This window comes from Oncorhynchus clarkii, chromosome 23, assembly GCF_045791955.1.
Source record: "Oncorhynchus clarkii lewisi isolate Uvic-CL-2024 chromosome 23, UVic_Ocla_1.0, whole genome shotgun sequence".
NCBI lineage: Eukaryota > Metazoa > Chordata > Actinopteri > Salmoniformes > Salmonidae > Oncorhynchus > Oncorhynchus clarkii.
In genome coordinates, this window is record NC_092169.1 from 30,486,133 (window position 1) to 30,504,767 (window position 18,635).

Sequence of the window (18,635 nt, forward strand, 5' to 3'; positions counted from 1 at the left end):
AAAAGCTTATTCATAAGAATAAACAGATTAATAACAAGATGCAATCTTTTTTATCCCAAATTTTACTAGGTAAATTGACTGAGAACACTTCCCATTTACAGCAACGACCGGGGAATAGTTACAGGGGAGAGGAGGGGGGATTAATGAGCCAATTGGAAGCTGGGGATGATTGGGTGCCTATGATGGCCAGATTTGGGAATTTAGCCAGGACACGGGGTTAAAACCCATACTCTTATGATAAACGCCATTGGATCTTTAGTGAACAGAGTCAGGACACCTGTTTAACGTCCCATCCAATAGACGTCTCCAATCACTGCCCTGAGGCATTTTTTTTTTTTTTTAGATCAGAGGAAAGAAAGAGCCTGCTACTGGCCCTCCAACACCACTTCCTGCAGCATCTGGTCTCCCATTTAGGGATGACAAGGACCAACCCTGCTAAGAGTCAGTGGCAAGTCAGTAATGGGATAGGTCGTATGCTCCTGGCAGAGTGGTATGCTGCTGGCATCTGCCAATAGTGAGAGAAACTAAATATATTATCTTTGCATTTTAAAATAATTAGAAGTAAGCATTTTCTAGGCTATTTTTTATTTAATTTACATGATCATTGCATAATAAATTCCTCACCTTTTCTGTGATGTTTCATACTCATGAGGTAGCATAGGCCTACAACAAGGATACCAATCGTCCCATCTCTCCTTTAAATTGGAACCACATCACAGTAGTAAATACAATGCCTTCGGAAAGTATTCAGACCCCTTGACTTTTCCCATATTATTACATTACAGCCTTATTTTAAAATGGATTAAATAAAAAAAATCCCGTGTCAATCTACACAAAATTCCCCATAATGACAAAGCGAAAACAGGTTTTATTGCAATTTTGTAAATGTATTAAAAATAAACATAAATACCTTAATTACATAAGTATTCAGACCCTTTGCTATGAGACTCAAAATTGAGCTCATGTGCATCCTGTTTCCATTGATCATCCTTGAGATGTTTCTATAACTTGATTTGAGTCCACCTGTGGTAAATTCAATTGGACGTGATTTGGAAAGGCACACACCTGTCTATATAAGGTCGCACAGTTGACCGTGCATGTCAGAGGAAAAACCAAGCCATGAGGTCGAAGGAATTGTCTGTAGAGCTCCGAGACAGGATTGTGTCGAGTCACAGATCTGGGAAAGGGAAGCAAAAATGTCTGCAGCATTGAAGGTTCCCAAAAACACAGTGGCCTCCATCATTCTTAAATGAAAGAAGTTTGGAACCGTCAATACTCTTCCTAGAGCTGGTCACCCAGCCAAACTGAGCAATCGGGGGAGAAGGGCCTTGGTCAAGAAGGTGACCAAGAACTCAATTGTAAATCTGACAGAGCTCCAGAGTTCCTCTGTGGTGATGGGAGAAACTTCTAGAAGGACAACCATCTCTGCAGAACTTCACCATACATGCCTTTATGGTAGAGTGACAAGACAGAAGCCACTCCTATGTAAAAGGCACATAACAGCCCGCTTGGAGATTTCCAAAAGGCACCTAAAGGACTCTCAGACCATGAGAAACAAGATTCCCTGGTCTGATGAAACCAAGATTGAACTATTTGTCCTGAATGCCAAGTGTCACATCTGGAAGAAACCTGGCACCATCCCTACGGTGAAGCATGGTGGTGGCAGCATCATGCTGTGGGGATGTTTTTCAGCGGCAGGGAATGGGAAACGAGTCAGGATGGAGGGAAAGATGAACGGGGCAAAGTACAGAGAGATCCTTGACTAAACCTGCTCCAGACCACTCGGGACCTGACTGGGGTGAAGGTTCAACAGGACAACAACCCTAAGCACACAGCCAAGACAACCCAGGAGTGGCTTCGGGACAAGTCTCTGAATGTCCTTGAGTGGCCTAGCCAGAGCCCGGACTTGAACCTCATCTCTGGAGAAACCTGAAAATAGCTGAGCAGCGACCCTCCCCATCCAACCTGACAGAGGTTGAGAGGATTTACAGAGAAAAATGGGAGAACCTACCCAATTACAGGTGGGCCAAGCTTGAAGCATCACACCCCAGAAGACTCAAGGCTGTAATCACAGCCAAAAGGTTCTTCAACAAAGTAAAGGGTCTGAATACTACCGGTCAAAAGTTTTAGAAAACCTACTCATTCAAAGGTTTTTATTAATTTTTTTACTATTTTCAACCAAATTGAGATGGTTTGGGATGAGTCGGACTGTAGAGTGACGGAAAAGCAGCCAACAAGTGCTCAGCATATGTGGGAACTCCTTCAAGGCTGTTGGAAAAGCATTCAATTTCTGGTTGAGAGAATGCCAAGAGCGTGCAAAGATGTCAAGGCAAAGGGTGGCTACTTTGAAGAATCTAAAATATATTTTGATTTGCTTAACACCTTTTTGGTTACTACATTATTCCACGTGTGTTATTTCATAGTTTTGATGTCTTCACCATTATTCTACAATGTAGAAAATAGTAAAAATAAAGAAAAACTCTTGAATGAGTAGGTTTTTAAAAAACTTTTGACCAGTATGTAATTGTGATAGCAGTTTGTTTTATGCATTTCCAACAATTTCTAAAAACCTGCTTTTCCTTTGTCATTAAGGGGTATTGTGAGTAGATTGATGGAGGGAAAAAACAATTTAATACATTTTAGAATAAGGCTGTAACAAAATGTGTAAAAAGTCAAGGGGTCTGAATACTTCCTGAAAGCACAAAATAAAAAAATACAGAGCGCAGAGTGGTTTTTGGAGGAGCCGTTGGAAAGGATGTCATTGAGAAAACAGAAAGGTGTCTGTTTTTTTTTGCAAACATCCTTTCTAAATTTAAAAGTAATCCAAGTTAAAAATATTTAGCTGGTAACTGATTTTAGTTCGTTTTCTATTCAGTTTACATGTAACACTCTCTAATCATGTTTACAAGATGTGTTGATATCCTACCTGTTTATTGATTGTATTTGTATATGGGACTATCCAAATAAAAGTGTGACCGTTTTATTTGTCATATATTGTTGGAGAGGAAAAATGCGTCGTTTTATTAGACAAGTTTAAAAGATTGACGTTTCGGCCTTCTTGAGATTTATTATTGATTCTGAAGGCCAATGAAGGATGAAACGTCAATGTCTTAAACTTGTCTAATAAAAAAAACTATGGTGAGTGAGCGCTGCGCCTTTTCCTGTCCAATGATGTCAACACATTTTTAGGTTGCACCTCCTACTTCTTTCCAAAATGTTCATATATTGAACATATATTTGTATTGATATCCTATGTTTATTTGTATTGTATATTTGTATTAGAATTTAAATGACATTTGCCCTGCTACTGTAGCAGGCTAGATCGGGCTGTCATGGCATTACTAGGCAGACTGAGTTTGCTGCGGGTCATTCCAGCTGCAGAGTTTTTTGATGACGTGACTCTTCCTATTCAGTCCCTATTGGGCACAACATAAACCAAAACACAAGCAAAACCAACCGCAATTGCATCCAACAAGTTTGTAGAGTCACAAGCTTGATGTAATTATTGCGTGCAAGGAATATGGGACCAAATACTTAACGGGTTGACTACTTTGATACACTAAGTGAATTTGTCCAAATACTTATGACTTCTTCAAATGTGGGGACTAGATACATAAAGTTATTTGATGTCTAAATGGTAAAACAGATATGTATGAAAATACCCTCAAATAAAATCTGACATTCTAGCTCAAATCTAAAATGCTGGAGTATAGAGACAAATAAAATGTTTTCACTTTGCTGTCCAAATACATATGGAAGGGAGTAAAAACAAAATGCTTACCTGCTCAGGGAATGGGCACCAAAAAAGAGCAAAAGGAAAGTAATCTAATGTTATTAACATTTTACTGCAAGTGACACTAAAGTCCACAGAATAAAGGATGCATTGATATTTTAGTTAACCATGATAGCCTTTATAATAGAACGCTTGTGACAACACACATCTAAATATTGCACTTGGGAAAAACATCTTAAAGTAACTGCCAAGTGAAAATCTCACTTAAAAGTTACAATTTAGTAAACTCGTATCCAACTCATGTTGACTCGTCCTATACTCGTTTGTGGCCGGAGCATACATTGGGAAAAAAACACAACAACCCCACCTCAAACGATCTCAAACAGACCTTTTCAAAAATGCTTGCTATTTCCTCATAGAACATGTCATCTCCCCGAGGATGAGCTGGCCAATCAGAGGTCTAGAGGAGGCTGAGCTGGCATACCAGCGGTCGACTTGCAAGAATATTTTTGACCGGTATACGCACACACCATTTTGTTGTTGTTAATACACCCACATCATTCCGACACAGGAAAGCAGATTTTTAAGGTAATTTAAAAATAATAATTGGAAGGAAAACCACTTCACTCATATTGTAAGTAATTATAGAAATCTGGAACATCTGGGCAGTTACTTTGAAATAGATAAGAATTCAGTGAATGTAGTCAATCTCACCCCACACACAACTCATACAGAATGAAACATAACAGACATTCTATTTTCGCTCTATTATAGTGGCGACGATAGCACAAGGCTACACATGTGCAAAAACAATGTTCAGAGTTGAAAATAAAAAATGCTCTCTCCACTCACACGATAGTGTTAGAGTATGTCAATAGAACAAAGCAATATCTTTAAACATACACAGCCAGTGGGGTATTCTAGAAAGAAGGATTATCAGACAACAAATGCTGCATGTGAGAGGTTGTACCGTATCATCATAAAAATACCAGGAATCACAGAACCATACACTGAATTTTCACCAACAATGCTCAGTAGCAAATATCCTTCAAGAGAGTAAAGTAGAAAACATGCTTTACAAATTTAAAATAAAACCAATTGTAATTAATTTCAGAGGGCAAATTAACAGAAACCCAACAGACCGGTCCTATACCAACATACATTTTCAGATCCCTTTCTTAAAAAAAATATATATGAATAGAAAACACAAAACATATGTTCCATCAAATGAAGGTCAATGGTGGCAAAACAGGAATCTGAGATGCTACTGCATCCTATTTCTTGGGCTTCAACCTCTCCTTTAATTACTTTTTTATCAGTTTAAAAGACAACACAATAAGCATAATGATAAACTAAACCACACACATGACATGGTAGAGAGACAAAGGAAGCTATGAACAACCACTTCAAGTAACTTGCTCCAACATTATCCAACACCTCAATAACCCAACCACCACATTACAAAACTAAGTCACACAGCTCCCCATTAAAATAAACAATGTTGTAATAAAAAATCTCCCTTAAAAAGTTGAGATGACGACTATAAAGCTTCTGCACCCCAGGTTGGAGATGAGACGTGAGAAAATACAGTGCGGCAAAAAAGTATTTAGTCAGCCACCAATTGTGCAAATTCTCCCACTTAAAAATATGAGGCCTGTAATTTTCATCATAGGTACACTTCAACTATGACAGACAAAATGAGAAAGAAAAATCAAGAAAATCACATTGTAGGATTTTTAATGAATTTATTTGCAAATTATGGTAGAAAATAAGTATTTGGTCACCTACAAATAAGCAAGATTTCTGGCTCCCTGACCTGCAACTTCTTCTTTAAGAGGCTCCTCTGTCCTCCACTCGTTACCTCTATTAATGGCACCTGTTTGAACTTGTTATCAGTATAAAAGACACTTGTCCACAACCTCAAACAGTCACACTCCAAACTCCACTATGGCCAAGACCAAAGAGCTGTCAAAGGACACCAGAAACAAAATTGTAGACCTGCACCAGGCTGGGAAGACTGAATCTGCAATAGGTAAGCAGCTTGGTTTGAAGAAATCAACTGTGGGAGCAATTATTAGGAAATGGAAGACATACAAGACCACTGATAATCTCCCTCGATCTGGGGCTCCACGCAAGATCTCACCCCGTGGGGTCAAAATGATCACAAGAACGGTGAGCAAAAATCCCAGAACCACACGGGGGGACCTAGTGAATGACCTGCAGAGAGCTGGGACCAAAGTAACAAAGCCTACCATCAGTAACACACTACGCCGCCAGGGACTCAAATCCTGCAGTGCCAGACGTGTCCCCCTGCTTAAGCCAGTACATGTCCAGGCCGTCTGAAGTTTGCTAGAGAGCATTTGGATGATCCAGAAGAAGATCGGGAGAATGTCGTATGGTCAGATGAAACCAAAATATAACTTTTTGGTAAAAACTCAACTCGTCGTGTTTGGAGGACAAAGAATGCTGAGTTGCATCCAAAGAACACCATACCTACTGTGAAGCTTTGGGGCTGTTTTTCTGCAAAGGGACCAGGACGACTTATTTTCTACCATAATTTGCAAATAAATTCATTAAAAATCCTACAATGTGATTTTCTGGATTTGTCTTCTCATTTTGTCTGTCATAGTTGAAGTGTACCTATGATGAAAATTACAGGCCTCTCATCTTTTTAAGTGGGAGAACTTGCACAATTGGTGGCTGACTAAATACTTTTTTGCCCCACTGTATCTAGTTCACAGAGAGGGAGGGGAGGTGGGTTTATGTTAGAAGGCAAAAAGGGACAAGAGGCATTTTGCTCAATGATTATCACTGCCCAAAATAGGCGCTACACTCAGAAATATAATCGCTAGAAGGGACAGCGCCCCTCAGGCCAACAGTATATTTCTATGGCCACACCACCCGTAAACAATAAGTGAAGGCCTCCTGTTCTCTGTGAATGTTTCTTAATTCAGACTCATGGCCAACAGACTGATATTAAGTCTCAGTATCAGAGAGAGGCTGGCGAGACATCAACAAATCTGACTCACTGTCATATTCTCTACTACGAAACGTCTTCTACGGCAGGATGATATTCTCTACTACGACACATCTTCTACGGCAGGATGATATTCTCTACTACGACATCTTCTACGGCAGGATGATATTCTCTACTACAACACATCTTCTACGGCAGGATGATATTCTCTACTACGACACGTCTTCTACGGCAGGATGATATTCTCTACTACGACACATCTTCTACGGCAGAATGATATTCTCTACTACGACACATCTTCTACGGAACGATGAAGAACACACTTCTGTAGAAAATGCAAGCACTCGTGATTTATGCTACAGGAAAATATATCAAATTAGACATAATATTATGCCGCACTGTACAATATATTTACCTTTAGTGAGACATATAGACAGTTAGGTATTGTAGACACTTTTTAGGGCATCCTGAAATTGTGTTTGCATCTTTGTAAGTATGTGATGCAACTTGCAACCAGAGGGATCATGCGTGTCAAGCAATCAAGAATCTACCATGCCGAGCATACGCCTGCATCACAAATAGGGTCAAAAGTGTCATCTGAAAACATTAGTTCAATTCCATGAACTCTCAATTTGGAAACCAAGGAAACCAACATATTCTCTCAGTTCCTCCATCCTCACATACTAAGAATTCTCTTCTCAACTCCCTTCTGTTCATCTCTTATTTGCTCTTTCAAAGCTCACCTGAATGTCACAAGAAAAAAGTTAACATTTTTACTGTTAAAATTGTTTAAGTATTGCACCAACACTTATTAGTGTGCTTCCCTGGAGAGGGTTATATTAGTACTGTAGCAGTCTTATAACAGTAGCCAAACATAAATCACGCACGCACGCGCACACACACACAAAATACAAATAATAAAATATATCTGTGGTTAAAAGCGGCACCAGAGTGACAGAGTGAAAACTGAGCTCCTTTCAGTCCAACAGAACTTCAAAAACTAAGTCACCTAGATAAAATAAGAAGCCTCTTTTTGGAGGCATGATTTTTTTCATACATTCAAGATTCACTTTGTCACAAAATACCAATTTGAGCACACCTGGCCAAGATAAAATAATCCAAATATATCATAATAATAAAATAAAAACAAGAACTACTCTTCCAAACAATATTTTTTCAAATTGACTGATTCTCTAGGGTTGGTGACTTGGTTCCCATACCAAATGTTTGATGAAGCCAGAGTGCTACATGTACTGATGTCAATTTAAGATACTACATTACCAACCTATCATTCCTATTTAGACACTAAAGTATTGTAGGAGTGGAAGGCCACTGGGAAGTGTGTGCACATGTCCTAAACTCTCCACCCTAAACCCTCCATACTAAACCTTACACTTGTGCCTTTTATAACATCACTACAATACTGACCATCTTCTCCTTATTTATCCATAATTCTTCCTCTCAGACAAGCATGTTAAGTCACTGAAAAGCAGGCCTCTTTCTCCTTGTCTATGAGAACTGGGGAGAGCTGTGTTTATAGTATACAATGGGCCTGAACAACACTAAAATGCATGCTGGTGTAGAGGAGATACAGCACTCACAGTGCCCCACAGAAACACAGAGGAAATGGCACCCTAGTCCCTATATAGTGCACTACTTTTGACCAGAGCAAGTAGTGAATATTGTGCCATTTCAGATGCAGCCAGAGAGAAACATACAGTAACAGCAGCAAACCCTTAGTGCAGAAGAGGTAGAGGCAGAGTGAGGTGTGATTTTCTTCACACCCACCAGAGGGCGATGCAGGGGAGGAGAGGGACTGGAGCTCCAGTTCGGCTGGGTTTCCTCTTTTGCAACAAAAAAAGGCCACTCCATCTGCCAGTAACTCTGTCTGTACTGGAGATCTGCCAGTTGATATGTCAGTAGTTTATCTGTACTCACACGTCCAGAACAAGCAACCGACACAACTACGACACAAATAGTCCATATCATGCTACAGACGCTAAAAGCACCTTAGTGTCAACGTGTTAGGTTAGGAGTGTATGAGTAAATAGGGATGTACTGCTTTGGTTCTAGTGGATCTAGAGCCAGAACTGGACTGGTGTTGTTATAAAACACACAAAGTTTCACAAACACAGTGGAAGACACGAGCAAACACACTTACTGCACTGATTCCCCATGGATAATCTTGTTCACTAGACACTTCCAATTTGCCTAGGGACGAGGGTACCCCAGGTAGGGAAATGGATGGAAAGTAAAAGGAATCAATAAATACTATATATATATAAATAACAGTTCAAAAGTTTGGGGTCACTTAGAAATGTCCTTGTTTTTGAAGGAAAAGCAAATATTTTGTCCCATAAAATAACATCAAATTGATCAGAAATACAGTGTAGACATTGTTAATGTTGTAAATGAGTATTGTAGCTGGGAACGGCAGATTTTTTATGGAATATCTACATAGGCGTACAGAGACCCATTATCAGCAACAATCACTCCTGTGTTCCAATGGCACATTGTGTTAGCTAATCCAAGTTTATCATTTTGAAAGGCTAATTGATCATTAGAAAACCCTTTTGCAATTATTTTAGCACAGCTGAAAACGGTTGTGCTGATTAAGGAAGCAATAAAACCGGCCTTTAGACTAGTTGAGTATCTGGAGCATCAGCATTTCTGGGTTCAATTACAGACTCAAAATGGCCAGAAACAAATCACTTCTGAAAAGAAGGCTATGCGAGAAAGGCTATGCGAGAAATTGCTGAAGATCTCATACAACGCTCCCTTCACAGAACAGCGCAAACTGGCTCTACCCAGAACAGAAAGAGGAGTGGGAGGCCCCGGTGCATAACTGAGCAAGAAGACAAGCACATTAGAGTGTCTTTTAATTTATTTATTTTTTTACCTTTATTTAACTAGGCAAGTCAGTTAAGAACAAATTCTTATTTTCAATGACGGCCTAGGAACAGTGGCTGTACTGCCTGTTCAGGGGCAGAACGACAGATTTGTACCTTGTCAGCTCGGGGGTTTGAACTTGCAACCTTACGGTTACTAGTCCAACACTCTAACCAGTAGGCTACCCTGCCGCCCCTAGTTGAGAAACAGACGACTCACAAGTCCTCAACTAGCAGCTTCATTAAATAGTACCCGCAAAACACCAGTCTCAACGTCAACAGTGAAGAGGCGACCCCGGGATCCTGGCTTCTAGGCAGAGTTGCAAAGAAAAAGCCATATCTCAGACTGGCCAATAAAAATAAAAGATTAAGATGGGCAAAAGAACACAGACACTCGACAGAGGAACTCTGCCTAGGTTTTCTTTCAAAAACAAGGACATTTCTCAGTGACCCCAAACTTTTGAACTGTAGTATATATATATATATATATATATATATATATATATAAAAGAAGATCTATATTTATAAACTGGGTGGTTCGAGCCCTGAATGCTGACTGGCTGACAGCTGTGGTATATCAGACCGTATACCACAGGCATGACAAAACATTTATTTTTTACTGCTCTAATTATGTTGGTAACCAGTTTATAATAGCAATAAGGCGCCTCGGGTTTTGTGGTAAATGGCAATTATACCATGGCTAAGGGCTGTGTCCAGGTACTCCGAGATGGGTCATGCATAAGAATAGCCCTTAGCCGTGGTATATTGGCCATATACCACACCTCCTCGGGCCTTATTGCTTAAATATATATATCCATATATACGAACTTGCTGTGAATTCAGATAAAAAATAAAATAAAACCTATTAAAAAACCGTAGTAGGTATTAGTCGTATCAGTGCGTCATCAGAGGAGGGAGATTCTGGTTGGGTGGAGTGGAGCAGGCCCCTTGGTTAGTCAGTGCAAAGGTCAGAAAACACACAGTAGTTCGGACAACTCACACACCTCAGCCCCAGAGAGACTTCCCATCCCAAACACACACAGTTCCGGTGTGAGTGTATAGTTGCTAGCCCTCCAGGGCCATGTCCATAGGGGCATCCATCCGTCCTGTGACGCCCATCTTGTCCTATTAGTTTGGGCTGGTGGTGGGTGTTGGTGTTAGCCGTGAGGTGAGGGGTGAGTGCATTGCTAGGGCTGGCATAGCCTGTGCCATAGTAAACTCGATTCCAGCCTCTTTAGGCTGGGGACGAGGTTAGTGCCATGTAGGCAGGGAGAATGGGAGCCCAGAGACTGTGCCGGCCACAGACACAGACACACCCCCCCCCCCCCCCCAGTGGAGCTCAGAGCTGGTGCACAATGCTGTCTGTGTGGTTGACAGGCACAGGGCCGTCCTGGCGGAGCCGCTGCCACTGGAACGTGGTGCTGAGGGAACCCACCTCTTCCTCCTCGTTCTCCTGCTCCTTAGCAAACTCCATGAAGACCTGAGAGATGGGGTGAGAGAGAGCAAGAGAGAGACTAGCTAAGACAAATAGTCAGGAAGTGGATGGAGTTTGCATTGCAGTTGATGTAACATCACATGATATTCAAGGTAAGGTTCACAAATGAGTAATTACCTGCTCTAAGGTTGATTGTGAAAAGTTGTACTCTTCAAAGTTGAAGGCTTGCTTAGCTGGAGGAAGCGGAGAGCAGAAAACATTAGAACACAATGCATTTTGCCTAAATTGTAACGGATCAATGAAACATGAGGCAGATGGTCAGAGTGTGATCACACACACTCACCACTCTCTAGCTGAGAGAAGGACTTGGCCAGTGACTTGACATCCTCCATGGGGATCTTGTAAACCATCAGGGTGGCAAAGCTGCAAGACAGAGGCAGCAGGCTTAAGCATTTCATTACACACACACACACACACACACACACACACACACACACACACACACACACACACACACACACACACACACACACACACACACACACACACACACACACACACACACACACACACACACACACACACACACACACACCTTTGCTCTGACTCACCTCTCCTGTCTTGCAGCGTGAGGGAAGATTCGACGGATCTCCTTGTGGAGCAGTGCCACTTGTTGGAGCCCCGTCAGCTCCTCTCTCAGCTTCAATTCCAGGCTGTAGCCACGCCCATACTTCCCCTTCAGGTGCTGGATAGACCCAATACACCTGAGAGACAGAGACACATCATCATGTGCCTGGGCTTACCTCCGCTGTACCCGCACCCCACCATACCCCTGTCTGCGCATTATGCCCTGAATATGTTCTACCATGCCCAGAAATCTGCTCCTTTTATTCTTTGTCCCCAACGCTCTAGGCGACAAGTTTTGATAGCCTTTAGCCGCACCCTCATACTACTCCTCCTCTGTTCCGCGGGTGATGTAGAGATAAGCCCAGGCCCCGCATGTTTTCAGGCACCCTCATTTGTTTACTTCTGTGATCGAAAAAGCCTTGGTTTCATGCATGTCAACATCAGAAGCCTCCTCCCGAAGTTTGTTTTACTCACTGCTTTAGCACACTCTGCCAACCCTGATGTCCTTGCCGTGTCTGAATCCTGGCTTAGGAAGGCCACCAAAAATTCTGAGATTTCCATACCCAACTAAAACATTTTCCATCAAGATAGAACTGCCAAAGGGGGAGGAGTTGCAGTCTACTGCAGAGATAGCCTGCAAAGTAATGTCATACTTTCCAGGTCCATACCCAAACAGTTCAAACTACTAATTTTAAAAATGACTCTCTCCAGAAATAAGTCTCACTGTTGCCGCCTGCTACCGATCCCCCTCAGCTCCCAGCTGTGCCCTGGACACCATTTGTGAATTGATCGCCCCCCCATCTAGCTTCAGAGTTTGTTCTGTTAGGTGACCTAAACTGGGATATGCTTAACACCCCGGCAGTCTTACAATCTAAGCTAGATGCCCTCAATCTCACACAAATCATCAAGGAACTCACCAGGTACAACCCTAAATCTGTAAACAAGGGCACCCTCATAGACGTCATCCTGACCAACTGGCCCTCCAAATACACCTCCGCTGTCTTCAACTAGGATCTCAGCGATCAATGCCTCATTGCCTGTATCCGCTACGGGTCCGCAGTCAAACGATCACCCCTCATCACTGTCAAACGCTCCCTAAAACACTTCTGCGAGCAGGCCTTTCTCATCGACCTGGCCCGGGTATCCTGGAAGGATATTGACCTCATACCTTCAGTAGAAGATGCCTGGTCATTCTTTAAAAGTAAATTCCTCACCATCTTAGATAAGCATGCTCCATTCAAAAAATGCAGAACTAAGAACAGATATAGCCCTTGGTTCACTCCAGACCTGACTGCCCTCGACCAGCACAAAAACATCCTGTGGCGGACTGCAATAGCATCGAATAGTCCCCGCGATATGCATCTGTACAGGGAAGTCAGGAACCAATACACGCAGTCAGTCAGGAAAGCAAAGGCTAGCTTTTTCAAGCAGAAATTTGCATCCTGTAGCTCTAACTCGAAAAAGTTCTGGGACACTGTAAAGTCCATGGAGAACAAGAGCACCTCCTCCCAGCTGCCCGCTGCACTGAGGCTAGGTAACACGGTCACCATCGATAAATCCATGATAATCGAAAACTTCAACAAGCATTTCTCAACGGCTGGCCATGCCTTCCTCCTGGCATCTCCAACCTCGGCCAACAGCTTCTCATTTACCCAAATCCAGATAGCAGATGTTCTGAAAGAGCTGCAAAACCTGGACCCGTACAAATCAGCTGGGCTTGACAATCTGGGCCCTCTATTTCTGAAACTATACGCCGCCATTGTCGCAACCCCTATTACCAGCCTGTTCAACCTCTCTTTCATATCGTCTGAGATCCCCAAGGATTGGAAAGCTGCCGCAGTCATCCCCCTCTTCAAAGGGGGAGACACCTTGGACCCAAACTGTTACAGACCTATATCCATCCTGCCCTACCTATCTAAGGTCTTCGAAAGCCAAGTCAACAAACAGATCACTGACCATCTCGAATCCCATCGTACCTTCTCCGCTGTGCAATCTGGTTTCCGAGCCGGTCACGGGTGCACCTCAACCACGCTCAAGGTACTAAACGATATCATAACCGCCATCGATAAAAGACAGTACTGTGCAGCCGTCTTCATCGACCTGGCCAAGGCTTTCGACTCTGTCAATCACCATATTCTTATCGGCAGACTCGGTAGCCTCGGTTTTTCTAATGACTGCCTTGCCTGGTTCACCAACTACTTTGCAGATAGAGTTCAGTGTGTCAAATCGGAGGGCATGTTGTCCGGTCCTCTGGCAGTCTCTATGTGGGTGCCACAGGGTTCAATTCTCGGGCCGACTCTTTTCTCTGTATATATCAATGATGTTGCTCTTGCTGCGGGCGATTCCCTGATCTACCTCTACGCAGACGACACCATTCTGTATACTTCTGGCCCTTCCGTGGACACTGTGCTATCTAACCTCCAAACGAACTTCAATGCCATATAACACTCCTTCCGTGGCCTCCAACTGCTCTTAAACACTAGTAAAAACCAAATGCATGCTTTACAACCGTTCGCTGCCTGCACCTGCACGCCCGACTAGCATCACCACCCTGGATGGTTCCGACCTAGAATATGTGGACATCTATAAGTACCTAGGTGTCTGGCTAGACTGTAAACTCTCCTTCCAGACTCATATCAAACATCTCCAATCTAAAATCAAATCTAGAGTCGGCTTTCTAATCCGCAAATAAAGGCTCCTTCACTCACACCGCCAAACTTACCCTAGTAAAACTGACTATCCTACCGATTCTCGACTTCGGCGATGTCATCTACAAATTAGCTTCCAATACTCTACTCAGCAAACTGGATGCAGTTTATCACAGTGCCATCCGTTTTGTTACTAAAGCACCTTATACCACCCACCACTGCGACCTGTATGCTCTAGTCGGCTGGCCCTCGCTACATATTCGTCGCCAGACCCACTGGCTCCAGGTCATCTACAAGTCCATGATAGGTAAAGCTCCACCTTATCTCAGTTCACTGGTCACGATGGCGACACCCACCCGTAGCACACGCTGTATCTCACTGATCATCCCTAAAGCCAACACCTCATTTGGCTGCCTTTCCTTCCAGTTCTCTGCTGCCTGTGACTCGAACGAATTGCAAAAATCGCTGAAGTTGGAGACTTATCTCCCTCACCAACTTTAAACATCTGCTATCTGAGTAGCTAACCGATCGCTGCAGCTGTACTTAGTCCATCGGTAAATAGCCCACCTAATTTACCTACCTCATCCCCATACTGTTTTTATTTATTTACTTTTCTGCTCTTTTGCACACCAGTATCTCTACCTGCACATGACCATCTGATCATTTATCACTCCAGTGTTATTCTGCAAAATTGAAATTATTCGCCTACCTCCTCATGCCTTTTGCACACAATGTATATAGACTCTTTTTTTCTACTGTGTTATTGACTTGTTTATTGTTTACTCCATGTGTAACTCTGTGTTGTTGTCTGTTCACACTGCTATGCTTTATCTTGGCCAGGTCGCAGTTGTAAACGAGAACATGTTCTCAACTAGCTTACCTGGTTAAATAAAGGTGAAATAAAAATTTAATAAAATCATCACAACTAGATAAACCCAATACACCTGAGACACATCATCATCATAACTAGATAAACCCAAAACACCTGAGACACATCATCATCATCCTAATCACAACGACCACAAATCAACTCCCCAATACACCTGAGACACATCATCAACATCATCACAATTAGATAAACCCAATACACCTAAGACAAATCATCATCATCACAACTAGATAAACCCAATAGACCTGAAACATCATCATCATCATCATAACTAGATAAACCCAATACACCTGAGACACATCATCATCATCACAACTAGATAAACCCAATACACCTGAGACACATCATCATCATCACAACTAGATAAACCCAATACACCTAAGACACATCATCATCATCATCACAACTAGATAAACCCAATACACCTGAAACACATCATCATCATCACAACTAGATAAACCCAATACACCTGAGACACATCATCATCATAACTAGATCAACTCAATACACCTGAGACACATCATCATCACCACAACTAGATAAACCCAATACACCTGAGACACATCATCATCATAACTAGATCAACTCAATACACCTGAGACACATCATCATCACCACAACTAGATAAACCCAATACACCTGAGACACATCATCATAACTAGATAAACCCAATACACCTGAGACACATCATCATCATCACAACTAGATAAACCCAATACACCTGAGACACATCATCATCATCACAACTAGATAAACCCAATACACCTGAGACACATCATCATCATAACTAGATAAACTCAATACACCTGAGACACATCATCATCATAACTAGATAAACTCAATACACCTGAGACACATAATCATCATCACAACTAGATAGACCCAATACACCTGAGATATAACACATCCTTGTCTTCATCACCATCATACTAATCACAACTACCACAAATCAACTCCCCGATACACCACCTGATCTCAACACCAAACAAAAAATCTAAACACTAAAAACGTACCCACAGTATGATAAAAAGACAAAGTACTTGTAACAAAGTCATTGCAACAAAGTTATTTATAACCTAGTTACTGCGACATAGATTATTAGCTAAAGCAATGTAATTGCAACATATCACACCTTTTCCCCAAAGCCAGCCCCAATGTCAGAGCTTCTGGACGTCCCCCTGTCCCCCTCATTGAGTTGGATAGAGGGCAGACCACAAACAGCCAGTGGCAAGTGCATTCTCTATCCATCTTCACCCCTACTCTGATACCCCAACACTCACCTGAGCTGCCCTGACACCATGATGGCCACGCGGTCACACACAGCCTCAGCCTCCTCCATGTAGTGAGTGGTCAGAATGGCCCCACGCTGGCGGTTCTTAAACGCTGCCCGGATAGCCCTCCTGGAGACAGGACGAACCAGAGGGACAGAAGGACCACAGCCTTAGCACTTTACTGGCTACTTAACAGAGTAGAACAATGAAAATCTAAAACTAACTGAAAACCTTTGAAACTGAAGTTGACATATACTTTTGGTTATGTAGTGTATGGACACCTGCTCGTCAACCATCTCATTCCAAAATCATGGACATTAATATGGAGTTGGTCCCTGTTTTACTGCTATAACAGCCTCCACTCTTCTTGGAAGGCTTTCCACTAGATGTTAGAACATTGCTGCAGGGACTTGTTACCATTCAGACACAAGAGCATTAGTGAGGTGGGACACTGATGTTGGGCTATTAGGCCTGTTGGGTTAGTCGGCGTTCCAATTCATTCCAAAGGTGTTCGATGGGGTCGAGGTCAGGGCTCTGTGCAGGCCAGTCAAGTTCTTCCACACTGATCTTGACAAACATTTTCTATATGAACCTCGCTTTGTGCACGGGGGTATTCTTATGCTGAAACTGGAATGGGCCTTCCTCAAACTGTTGCCACAAAGTTGGAAGCGCAGAATCATCTAGAATGTCATTGTATGCTGTAGCGTTAAGATTTCCCTTCACTGGAACTAAGGGGACTAGCCCGAACCATGGAAAACAGCTCCAGACCATTATTCCCCCCTTTACAGTTGGCACTTTGCATTCGGTGAGGTAGCGTTTTCCTGGCATCTGCCAAACCCAGATTTGTCCGTCGGACTGCCAGATAGTGAAGCGTGATTCATCACTCCAGAGAAAGCGTTTCCACTGCTCCAGAGTCCAATGGCGGCGAGCTTTACATCACTCGAGCCGACGCTTGGCATTGCGTATGGTGATCTTAGGCTTGTGAGCGACTGCTCAGCCATGGAACAACATTTCATGAATCTCCAGACGAACAGTTCTTATGCTGACGTTGCTTCCAAAGGCAGTTTGGAACTTGTTAGTGAGTGTTGCAACCGAGGACAGACCATTTTTATGCGCTACACGCTTCAGCACTCGGTGGTCCCATTCTGTGAGCTTGTGTGGCCTACCACTTTGCAGCTGAGCCGTTGCTCCTAAACGTTTCCACTTCACAATAAGGGCAGCTCTAGCAAGGCAGAAGTTTGACAAACTGACTTGTTGGAAAGGTGGCATCCTATGACGGTGCCACTTTGAAAGTCACTGAGCTAATCAGTAAGGCCATTCTACTGCCAATGTTTGTCTATGGAGATTGCATGGCTGTGTGCTCAATTTTATTCACCTGTTAGCAATGGGTGTGGCTGAAATAGCTGAATCCACTGAAGGTGTGTCCACATGCTTTTGTATATATAGTGTACATGTACAAATTACACAATGAAACACAATACATTCTGGTTTCTATTGATTGCAGTGTGATTTTGCTGTAATTTCTCAGCCTTGTACCGCACAACTACTTCTTGTCAACAACATTGTTTTGGTCTGATTGTGCCTGTCCCAGGGAGAGGAGCATGGGTCTCACCACATGCGTTGTTTGGACTTGGGGTCCATCCCTGTAGAAGGCTCGTCCAGCAGAACTATCTGAGGGTTTCCCAACATGCTGAGAGCAAAGCACAACTGAAACACATAAACAGGAAACACAAAGGAATACAGTCAACAACGTGTGGCACAGATACAAATTAAACAGGCAAATGAGAATTAGTGAGGGCAAAAGGATTTGAATGTTTGGGCTAGCCTAAAATGCACAAAGAAAACGCAACAATCAAATCAAATGTATTTATAAAGCACTTTTTACATCAGCAGATGTCCCAAAGTGCTTATACAGAAACCCAACCTAAAACTCTAAACAGCAAGCAATGCAGATATAGAAGCAAGGTTGGCTAGGAAAAACTCCCTAGTAAGTCAGGAAGAAACCTAGAGAGGAACCAGGCTCTGAGGGGTTGACAGTCCTCTTCTGGCTTTCCCAAGTGGAGATTATAAAATTGTCCATGAAGGCCAGATCATTCTTCAAGATGTTCAAACGTTCATAGATGACCAGCAGGGTCAAATAATAATCACAGCAGTTGTAGGGGGTACA

At 42.5% G+C, this 18,635-nt stretch overlaps 1 protein-coding gene across 1 annotated transcript in view; it reads right to left on the minus strand.

Moving 5' to 3' along the window:
• Positions 1-9,592: 9,592 nt before the first annotated feature.
• LOC139381100 (ATP-binding cassette, sub-family A (ABC1), member 5) overlaps positions 9,593-18,635 on the minus strand; it is an 87,237-nt gene continuing 78,194 nt past the window's right edge. The window contains exons 32-37 of the mRNA XM_071124380.1: positions 18,081-18,175; positions 16,478-16,597; positions 11,645-11,797; positions 11,377-11,456; positions 11,211-11,266; positions 9,593-11,078 (exon numbers count right to left, since the gene is read on the minus strand). Of these exons, the coding sequence (XP_070980481.1) occupies positions 10,938-11,078; positions 11,211-11,266; positions 11,377-11,456; positions 11,645-11,797; positions 16,478-16,597; positions 18,081-18,175 (645 nt within the window). The 3' untranslated portion in view covers positions 9,593-10,937. The remainder of the gene's footprint in view (positions 11,079-11,210; positions 11,267-11,376; positions 11,457-11,644; positions 11,798-16,477; positions 16,598-18,080; positions 18,176-18,635) is intronic.